An 11,729-nucleotide genomic window follows, 5' to 3' on the forward strand; every position below is an offset into this window, starting at 1 on the left:
ATATAAAATAAAAATAATGTAAAAAATATGTTTTTAAATGTCACTAAAACAGAGACAGCTCCTGGAGTGATGTAACTCATTCTAACATCCCCATCCCAGCCTAGGTCCAGCCAAAACAGGTACCTGTTTTGTTCTGGTCAATTTCAAGTCAGTCTCAGGTCGGTCAGTCTTCCCAGGACCACTCTTGCTGCCCACAATATCAGGACACGCTCCTGTTCCAGAGCGTCCTCCTTTGCCAAGCCTACTCAGCAGCCTAACTTCTCCCTTGGGCTTTGAAAACCCACAGTAATCTGGCCCCCAATTGGCTCTTCCTTCTCCAGCCTGGTTTCTGCCAGTCCATATGTGATTCTAAGAATGATGTTTCCAACAAGCCAGAATAAACAATGGAAAAGAGAAGTTTCCTTTGTGTCAGGAAAAGTCATTGCTTTTTAACAAAAATGTCAGTGTTTTCTTTGAAATGTCTTTCTTAGAAATTCAAATTTTCTAAATTGATTTTCCATGTGGTATAAGTCCAGATATAGCATCAACTCCCACTATTTCTGACTTTACTGAAGAAGGCTAGAGAGGGTCATTCCATTCAAATATGTAATCCTTTTGAAGTCATGTTTAAAACAACTTTATTGAAGGTAAAATTTATACTAAGTATTATAACACAAATTGTTCCTATTACTAATCTTCATTGATCTTTTCTTATGAAGAATCTCAACATCCAACATGGGAAGACCCCAGCACTCTGTCATTTATCTTTCAGGGAAGGAGTTCTCAGTATATAAAGTGCTTCCCATGTAAGCATGAAGACCTGAGTTCAGTCCTCCAGCATCCATGTGAAAAAGACAGGCATGGCACATCTGTAATCCCAACACTGGGGAGACAGAGGCAGGAGGATCCCAGGGATTTTCTGGCTAGTCAGTCTAGGTTGTAAAGCGAGCTCCAAGTTCAGTAAGAAACCCTGCCTCAAAAAGTAAGGTGGAGAGCAATCAAGGAAGGTATTTGCTGTCAATCTCTGGCACCTGAGTTCTGTGCCTACTCTGCACACCCACACCATCCCTACTTCAGAATCCTGGTCAGGGCCTTCCTGTCTCATGGAGACCTGCCAATTACTCCAACTGGTTGCTGACTGGACTGTCATGCTGCCTGACATGATTTTTCATTACCCAGCCCACCTCTCACTTAGGAACTACTGACTTAATCTGACTTGATTTGGTATTTTGTTGATCACTGTCATAAGGCGAAACTAATGATCACAACCCAGGTGCATATGTAATTCCCAGAGAAATGTGTCATAGAGAGAATGTTGTGTGAGAGTCGAAACACACAACTTTAACCTCTGGTCCTGCTGCTGTGTCCCATGAAGAGTCATTTCCCTCTTTGGGCTTCAGTTTCTATGAGGACACATGTATTCATTCTCTGTTGCTTTCCTAACAAACCCCCATAAACTTAGCATCTTAAAAGAACTCCCCTTTAGTATATCCAACTCTGGGATCCAGAAGCCCAGATGGCACAACAGGGGTCTCAGAAGGCAAAAGCCAAGGTGCTTGTGTGATGCTGTCTCCTCTGGAGCATGAGATTCTCTTCCTTGCTCATTCTCATTGGCTGAGTTCAGTTCTTTGTGACTTTGGGTCTCAGGTCCTCATTTCCCAGCTGGCTGTTGGCTAGAGCCCTCGTTCAGTTCCTAGAGGCCATCCCCATTTCTCCTCCCATGGTCCCTTCCATCTCAAAGCATCGAATTGGGCCCATCCAGATAATCTCCTATTTTAAAATCACCTGTACCTACCACATAAAACAATCACTGTATGACATTGTATAGCAATGTCAGCACATTCACAGGCACTAGAAGTTATGGTGTGATATCTGGGGGTCATTGCTAGAAGTTATACCTATTAAAACACACCATAATGTGGGGGCTACATAAAGCTCTCCACCAGTGTCTTCTTCAGGTTTGCTTTCGACACTGTGACAAAACACCTGACATAGCAACTTAAGACAAGAAGGATCTACATGGCTCACTGTTCCAGAGATTTTACTCCACAATACTTGGTCTCATTGAGTCTGGGTCTGTGGTTAGGCGGAACATCATGGGAAAGTGTATGTGATGAAGGAGATTCTTCACCTCCTGGTGGACAAGAAGCAGAGGAAACAGGGGTGGTTGCAGACAAGAGGCGTCCTTCAAAGACACACCCCCAGTGACCTACTTCCTCACACCAGGCCCCGCATTCCACATTTCCCATCACCTTCAGATATTCTATTCAAAATTTAAATCCATTCGTTCATCAATTAACCATTGATTAGGTCAGAACCCCCCATGATCTAGTCATCTCTAGAAATGCCCTCATGGACACATCTAGAGGTAGACTTTACTGATCTGTTAGGAGTCTCTCAATCCACTAAAATTCAGTCAAAATTAACCATCACAAATCAAGGTCCTGCAGATTGAAATTGCCAAACTGTAATTACCCCTGACCACTCTTGCCCTTGTGTGGTCTCCTGATTCTCCTGGGTTGTCCTTTCAGCTTACTACTTCCCAGATCAATAGGTGCTGTGAGGCCCTCAGAGCCTTGGCTCTTCCTCTCCACCACCCAGTCTTCCTGGATCCTTTCTTCGCTAACCCAGAAATCCAGACTTAGCTCCTCTCTCCCATCTCTTCTATTTTACACTTTAGTACTTTTAGCTAAGTAATTTATATTCCTCATTTTCCCCTTCTGCACCTCTACTGCCCTACAAGTTAGGGATTATCAGTCCCTTTGCAGATTAGAAAACTAAGACTTATAGAGGTTAAATATCTGGCCCCAAATTAAACTGATGGTAATGACAGAGCCAGGACCCATGCTTGCTCCAGTTCCCACCAGGGTACCACATGACCAGACTGGGAGGACCAGGAAGAGGAGAACACCCATCTAGTTCCACCTTCTAATGAAATAGAAGCAAAGCCTCTGGTCTTTGGATTGCTAGGGATGCCTGCAGACTGGAAGAATGGCTGAGTATGATTGTGCTGGGTAACAAAAATACCTTGATGAAAAATGCACTCAATCACTACCTCATACTGGTCAGATTTATAAATTGTTAAGTGTTTCAGCCACAAATTCTAAGATTTCTTTGCCCTTGAGAGTGTAAGCTGATGCACCACTTGAAGACCAATTTGGCAATGTCTAGCAAAGACGAGGTAAGCGTTTCCAAACCATGTTCCACTCCTGTGTATGTGCCCAGAGAAACTCTCCAATATGCCCAGAAGGGTTATGTCCAAAATGTTTACAGTAGTGCTGTTTTTACTTGGAAAAACAGGAACCAATTAAATGTTCACCAGCAAGAAATGGATAAATCATGTTGAATTTATGAGATGAGCACCATGCAACAAAATGTGTCAGTTATATATATCAACATGCATGAATGTCACAAACAAGCCAAAAAAGATGGCACAGATTATTTGACATAACTTATGTAAAGTTTTAAAATGGAGCTAGCGATGCATCTCAATTGGTAGCATGCTTGCCTATCATACATGAAGCCATGGCACTGCATAAACCAGGCATTATGGTACATGTCTGTAATCCCAGCATTGGGGAAGCTCAGAAAGATACTTCCTTATAAGCTGTTGGTCAGGGAGGCCCAAGAGATCCCCAAAACAATACAGACCGTGGTCATTGTTCTTGGTTACACATCAGAACTAGATGATAAGACCCCATGGCTGAAGATACCACACACTTTGGTTGTAGGACATAGAGAAATCAAGCTGAAACTAATCTGGAAGCTTCTTTGTTTTCATAGTGATGGGAGGTGCTATACAAGATCATAGGGAGTAAGTCACCAGTGTTCTTACCCAGCTGTGAACCCTGCATGTTACAACCTGCCAGGCAAGATGTGTTCACTGGTACAATAGTGGCATCACTGTCATGAAGATAACCAACTACTTTCTGGTTGGAGTTGGATTTTAGGCTCAGTTCACAGGAAGAATTCATGCTAGGTAATGTAAACTCCATGAAAAGCCTATAGCTGGGAGGTTGTGGCCCTAGGGAAGAACCTAATATTGTTTTGCTATATGAACATGATATCAAGCTGCCTTCTAAATATTTATGTTTATATCCTAAATTAACTGCTCTCAGTCTTGGTCAGAGAAACTTCTGTTCACAGTGGCAACAGTTAATGCAGAGATTCATAACTGATCAAAATGCTAAGAATAAGTGACAGTTGAGTGGTCAGCCCTAAATGTGGCATCTGTATCACTCCCTCCAAGGCTCAGGGAACAATGTAGGAAGAGGGGACAGGCAGAACGTAAGCGCTAGAGGAAGGGGAGGAAGTGAACAGTGAAAAGGCTGACTTCTGAACACGACATGTCTGTTGTACCCGTAAACTCACAGGGGCAATGGTTACCTGTATGAAACCTGCACAAGACTGGGTCTATCAACATGCCATCATGGGTGGAGGGGGTGCTCATAAGGCCCTACTTCTCCTGAGGAGTTACAGACAGTTAAAGATTGCTGGGGACAGGTAGTCCCATTTCTTAGTGGTGTTGCCACTGGTAATAGTAAATAACCCCCACCTGTGTTCTTACAGGCACCCCCCCCTAATTAAATACAGAGTGGGCCACAAACAAAAGATTTTAAAAGACATGAAAGTAGGTGAGAGACATGAAGGGAAGAAGGGTTTTAGTGGGAGGGGGACAGGAATAAGTAGGGATACTGGGGGGATATGGTCAAAGTACATTTACCTGTCCATGTGTATATGAAGTAGTGAGAGTAAATAAATGTGTAGAACATAAAATACTGAAGTTTAAAGTGTACATTTGTTACTCAGAAATTATATATAATAGTAAGGTTATAACGAAAACCAAGAGAGTAATAAACCCAGAATCCATGTACTGGTTACCTCTTATGTAAGAGGGAAGGTTTCTTCAAGGAAAGAATTGCATCACAGGTTTTGATTGTTTTATTTCTTAATCAAGGTGATAGTTGCAATGTTACTTTTAAATGCTTTTGTCATATGTGGAACAGTTTATAACTATCAGACCAACAAATAATAACTACCAGGAACACTCTCCTCACATAATATTAAGTGCAAAGATAAGGGAACAAAATTGCATATGAACTATGCTCTCAATTCTGTGAAAACAGAACAACCATAATAAAAACACGATGAGGCTTTCTTTCAGACCATCAGTCATTGCACCAAACTGTGAAAAGGCTGAGGATGGTTATTAGTACCTTTTTTATATCTAATACTTTATTACATTTTCCAAAATTTATAGTGAGCACATATTGCTTTTGGAATCAAAATCAAATAGTGGTTCTTTAACTAAAAGATAAATTGAGGACTAGAGAAATGGCTCAGCAGTTACAAGCATTTGCTGCTCAGTCATGAGGACTAGAGTTCAGAGCATAGCACCCACACCAGGTGTCTTATAACTGCCTGTAATTACAGCTCCAAGGAATCTGACAACCTCTTTTGGCCTCCATGAGCACCTGCACACACATATGCACATGTACTCATGCAGACCACACAGATGCACTAGATAAACATAAATAAAATTAAAAATAATTTTTAAAGATAAATTGGTTCACCTTAGGTACCAGAATATGGTAATTTTCCGCCTGAATTAAGGGGAAAAAAATAAAAGAAATCACAGCAAGCCAACTTGAGTTTGACAGGGCTCAGCTTAAGTCCTTGACTCTGCTGGCTTGGGGCTCAATCTTCTTATCTATAAAATAGTATAATAAGAATAATAGTAATAATAAAACAGTACCTCCCCTAATTGACTCAAGGGCCATTGTAGAGTACAATGAGGTGGTATGTTAGTTATTTTTTCATTTCTGTGACAGAATACTTGACATAAACAACATAAAGGAAGTGCTCATTTTAGCCCATGGTTTCAGAAGCGTCAGCCCATCGTGGTGAGGAGGGTGTGTGGTGTAGCAGTTCACATCACAGGAGAAAGCTGAATGGTGCTGATAGGAAGGAGCCAGGGCAGGATAATTCCTCAAGAACACTTACTCCAAGGACTCACCTCCAGATGTGTCTTCATTAATCACCTAAGTGTTTCTTAATCCAATCACATTAACAACCAAGATCATAGAGAAGATTATACAATAGCTTTGTGATCCATGGATGGCCAAATTGAAAGACCAGTTACTAGACACCCAGAGGGAAGAGCTGAGTTCCTCTGGGCCCCTCATTCATAAGGACAAGTAACATTGACAGGGGACAATCCAGGACAGGGTGACAGGCATCTGTCTGCATAGCCTAGGGAGTGAAATATGGTGACCCCTTGTGGAGGGACAGAATGATCCAAATGGAAAAGAGTGGCATTGTTACCACATTGCTACAGTAGCTGTCATCTCCTTAGCTGTGTTGAAGGCTGGCCTCTTACTTTCCACATAACCTTTGTCCTCAAGCAAACCAGAATAGACTCATAGAAACCAAGCAAACAGGCTTCAAATAACATAGGAAGGACAACATAGCTCAGACACGAATCCTGATCTTTTCTACCTTTGCTAAGTATAATGGACCTGGGCAAACATAAGATCTTTCAGCATCATAGATGGAAACACGCACACCCTGCAGTTCTGACTGACAGGATGGATTGAAGCCCAGATTCTGTATTCAGTCTAGGGTTAGGATCAGAAGTGTCCTAGGAGCTGGCAATACAACAGGGCACCAAGTAGCCAAGGCAGCGGCCTAGAAAACAGTGGAACTTCCAAAGAAGCGGACGCCATGAGGTTGTTCAACATGGTGCCCACAGGGTACGACCAATAAATATTAGTACCAGAGGTGGGCTTGACCCAGCTATTAAGAAACCTTCACAGTGGCTTCAAGAAGGCAGAGTTGTGCCAGGAAAACTGAAGTTGCCATTTCCCAGTGTAATAATGCATGCTGCTTTCACGGCCATCCCATTGTGTGAGTGCTGGTATTATTTCCCCCGTTTCCAAGATGAGGAAGGTGACAGGTACGGGTCATTGGAATGCTTTGCCTGCAGCTGCACTGTGGTAAAGACAGGATATGAAACCAGTTGGCTGGCACACCTCTAATGGTCTCTGCAGACTGTCAGATGCCCCCAGGCAAGCTGGTTCTTAGAGCTCAGAGCTTCCTTAGACATACAGATGTGCTAAAGGGGATTGGATCAGTAGCAGGGCAACTTCCTGCAAAGTGCTCTGTGGGAATTCCTGACAATGTTGCTAGTGAATCTTTCCACAGAACAAGCAGCCCAGAGCCTCTCTGAGGCTATACTCTGAGATGGTAATGAGGACTTCTTTTTGTGTCTTTCAGGTCACAGCCCCACACTTCCCCGTGGTGATCAAGCTGGGACATGCCCACGCTGGCATGGGAAAGGTAAGAGAACCACAGTTTTCCCAGAATAACTGTTGCCCCTCCCCTAGCCTGCGTTCCCCCACCTTCATACAGACTCCAAGACAGTATGTCAAAATGAATTTACAATCCACCTTCTGTACCCGTGCTCCTCCCAGCTTGTGCTGCATGGACTGTCTCTCCAGCTCGAATTGGTAGCTTACAGTTTGAGGCTGTAGCTTCAAAAGACACGAAGAGGAAACATTTTATAGACCACAGTTCTTTTACAACAAATGACTGTCATCTTCTCCTTAGCAGTGTTGTAAGCTGGCCTGTTACTCTCCATCACCTGCTGGGTTAGCACCCCAAAAGTGTAAATATACATGACTCCACAGCAAGAGCTCCTAGAGTCGGCCAGATTCATCAAAACTAAACAACATATTTAACACAGTCACAAATGACATCCTGGGGAAATGCACTGGGTCAGCCTCAGTTACAAGTGTCAAAGCTCAGCTCAAATTAGGGAGAAAACACTAATTCATTTGTTTAAGCCACTGGATCCTCTGAGCTAGCTCTTGATTTGGACAGAGTTGGATCCAGGAGCTCAACAGAGAGAACCAGAGCTTGGACTCTAGAACTCTTGGCTCTATTCTTTCAGAGAGTCAGAATAACTATAGGTGACCTACAAAGGTCCCCAAACCCACCTTCCCAAAGACTAGAGTTCCTCTTTCTTTCCATCATTTTTATATCTAGTCTCCTGGAAGATTATTTGGGGCTGAGTGCCTACCTCCAATGAGGGGAAAGAAAGATGCATCAGCCCCTATTAAGGAGAAAGCCTGATCCTAGAGTTGGGGCTCTGTGGAGTTACTGCAGTACACCAATGTCAGATGTTCCTGTTGGAGACTCCTGAGTCCAAATAGGCAGCTCAATATAGTGGGTCCCAAATAAAGGACAGCAGTTGCTAAATGACAAGGGACTAAATAAAAGCCTCCATTTGGCTGGCTCAGCCAGCCACACAGTTCTGCACCTTTTGCCTATATTCTTTTCCACCTCCCAGGTGTCTCCATGATCTCCTTGTGCCTACAGTATGCCTTTTCAGGCAGCATGGGAAGGTGAGGGTTCATGGTGGAGGGTTGGGCAGGGCAGGATGGAACAAGTTCTGCTCTAACCTCTTTGGGCTTCCTCACCCATTGAATGGTGAAGATTCTAGTAACAGTCTTTAAAGTAAATCTTCCTGTGTTAGTCAACCTCCTGTTGCTGTGACAGAATACCTGAGAAAGTCAACTTCTAGAAGAGGAGGGTTTGGGCTTACTGTTTCAGAAGTAGTGGTTCATGAGGATGTGGTGAATCAAAGCTGAGAGAGAGAGAGGAGAGGAGAGAGAGAGAGAGAGAGAGAGAGAGAGAGAGAGAGAGAGAGAGAAAGAGAGAACAAACTCATAGCAATGCTACTCTCCCTGAAACCCATTAAGCTATGAATCCATTGAGGTTAGAGTCCTCATAGCCTAATCACCTCCAAGCCTCTATCTCTAATCATTGCTGCATTAGGAACCAAACCTTCAACACTTGAGTTTCGGGAGGGCATTTAATATCCAAACCATAATCCCTCCCTCTTCCCTAGAGAATACACAGAATAAAGAGAGAAAATTTTGCCTATTTTCCTACTGCTTTATCCCAGGGATCAGAGTGGCACCTGGTGCACCACAACCCTGCAGTTATTGCTTGAGTGAACAGATAAATGGATTGCTTTTTAATAAACGCCCCCCTTATCTTCCCGATTCCTCTTCCACCTTTACCATCTGGGCTCAAGGTGCTCTCCCCATGACTCCCAATGATCTCAGATGCTAATTCAGTGAGCATTCTTCTGTTTTGAACTGACGTCTCTGCATCACTTAAGGCTACTTCTATGCCTAAACTTTTCATCTAGTGGTCTCTGATTCAAGTTCCTCTCCTGGCTTTCTTCCTCTGTTTCTCTGGCTGCACTCTGTCTCTTTCAAGGATATGTCCTCCTGTGCCACCCCTGACCATGGCCACCCTATTATCACCCGCTGTCTGTGGCCTCTCATTCTTTCCCTGGGCCTCAGCAACCACCCTCATGTCAACAGCCTCCCAAGTCTTATATCCTATCCATGTTAGTAGCTCTTTTCTCCAGTTACTGCCTGTGCTGCACTACCTTGTCTCCATGGAAACCAGCCTATAATCCCAAACAATGCCTATTATCTCCCCAGGCATCCTAGTCTCCCCACCTCCTCTTCTTCTTCTTCCTCTCCATCTCCTCAGGAGAAACCTGTCAATCCATGGTTTCAAAACAGAAATCAAAGGGCTGGAGCATAGCTCAAGGGTAGAGTGCTTAGCTACCACATACCAGGCCCTGGGTCAGCTTCCATTTCTAGTACTTCAAAAATAAACAGCTCAGAGATGTAAATCATCACCCCGCCTCCATGTCCAAGTTCTCGGCAGTTGACATTTGCTGCTTTTTCTCTGGCTGTCCCTTTCTCTCTGCCCACCGTCACTAACTTGGACAGCTCCAGTAAAGTTAGAAGAGTCCCCAAGAATTTAATTCTATATAAAGCTTAAAATAATCTCCAACAGGAAATAAAGAAGTCCTTACAGAGACTAATGCAATTTGTAGGTGAGAGGGGTACCCCAAAGTTCAAGAACGCACATCTCCAAAGAGAGACAGTGGTACAGACCAGAATAGATGGAGGTATGAAGAAATGTGAGACAGGGCAAAAGGGATTTTCTCCTTAGCTCTGGAATGAGAAGACTTGCAAGGAACAGTCTGCACAAGTTGACTGAGTAGATGATGTAACATTCATGCTGAAAGGGAAAAGAACACCACAGTGTCTATTATAACCTTCTAAGCAGGAAGATGGGTGGCCAGAGACCAGCAGGGTGCATGGATGAAGACACCTGGTAAGGAAACATAATGACCTTGGTGTTTTGCAAAGCCCACCCAGGACTTTGAATGCAGTCACTGACCTACCCTCAAGCACACTGTGTTCATGCTCACTGATCTTGCCTACTACATGTCCTTTATGAGATCAATAGGACCCAATCCCCATCCTGCCCTCAAAGAATTGGGGAGTCTGTCTCGTTTGTAAGTAAGTATAAAGGTAGGTATGGTGCCACATGTCTATAATCCCAGTACTCAGGTGGTTAAGGTAATAGGATTATGAGTTCAAGGCTAGCCAAGCTGCATAGTAAGACCATATCTCAAAACTAAATAAATATATAATATTTATTTATGGGGCCTAATGGAAGACTGTGTAGAGAGGATAGAACTTCAAGGAAAGATCTAAATCTCACCTAAGTCCTGAAAGACCACTGCTTTACACAATATGGAAATGCTTAGAGCAGGGAACTACCTGATCTCAACAAATCCATAGATGGATTAATGATTCATGAGGTCAGAACCTTCACAAGCCAGTCACTTCCCAAAGCACCTGGGAAAGGCATCTAAAAGATTTGGAAAGTCAAGTAGATGGCCATCAGTGGCAACGATGTTAGCATGCCAAGGGACAGAAGCAAACTCAACAGCTGCTAAGATGTGGAAAGATAATACACGGTGTGTGTGCTGGAGGTTTAAGAAATCCCAACAGTTAATGGACTGATACTCTTTGTATTAAAACAAAGAATAATGTGGGGCTGGAGAGATGGCTCAGTGGTTAAGAACACTGACTGTTCTTGCAGAAGACCTGGTTTGAATCCTAGCACCCACGTGACAGCTAGCAACTGTCCATAACTCCAGTTCCAGGGGATCCAACAGCCTCTTCTGTCCTCAGCAGGCATTGCACAACACAGATGCACTTACCTACATGCAGGCGTAACACTCATACACATAAAATAAAAACAAAAATAATAAATAAAACATTTTAAAAAACAAAGAATAATGAATGTCAGAAAGCAAAGGTGAAATGCTCTGCAGTTTGAGGGGTGCTTAGATAGCTGGGGTGCGACTGTACGGAATGCCATACACTTTCCAGAAGTCAGCTTAGACAGGCAGTTGGGGATCTGCTGTGTCTGGAAACCATTTTAGTTGTTACACTTGAGGGTACAGGGATGCTTCTGGCACCTACCAGGTAGAGGCCACGGTTCTGCTAAGCATCCCACAATGCATTAGACAGCCTCCTATGACAAAGCCTTGGCTACTGAGGAAGCCCAGAGGTCTGAAGGAAGAGGTGTCACGAAGATTCTTATGCTTAGCTGTCCCCTATCAGTTCCTTACAGTTCCAAGAATCCTGTCTAGATGCTGAGCCTGTCATGAAGGTCTTGGCTGCAGGCCACGTCCACCCCTCACGGACACCAGGCAGAACGGAGCCCCAGCCCTGTTGGGTAGGAGAGGGGGAGGGGAGGCAGTGAGAAGATCCTAACTGACACTGACAGGGCTGAGACTATGAGCCAAGGGCCGACAGACAGTGCGTGTGCGTGTGTGTGTGTGTGTGTGTGTGTGTGTGTGT

The 11,729-nt window shown here is 43.8% G+C and overlaps 1 protein-coding gene across 1 annotated transcript in view; it reads left to right on the plus strand.

Annotated features, from left to right (window-relative positions):
* The first annotated feature begins 7,264 nt into the window (after positions 1-7,264).
* The window catches only part of LOC103742112 (synapsin-3), a 75,459-nt gene continuing 70,994 nt past the window's right edge, over positions 7,265-11,729 (plus strand). The window contains exon 1 of the mRNA XM_029568343.1: positions 7,265-7,317. Coding sequence (XP_029424203.1) covers positions 7,309-7,317 — 9 coding nt within the window. The 5' untranslated portion in view covers positions 7,265-7,308. The remainder of the gene's footprint in view (positions 7,318-11,729) is intronic.

The sequence above is a fragment of the Nannospalax galili genome, unplaced genomic scaffold, assembly GCF_000622305.1.
Source record: "Nannospalax galili isolate Female #2095 unplaced genomic scaffold, S.galili_v1.0 scaffold39, whole genome shotgun sequence".
NCBI lineage: Eukaryota > Metazoa > Chordata > Mammalia > Rodentia > Spalacidae > Nannospalax > Nannospalax galili.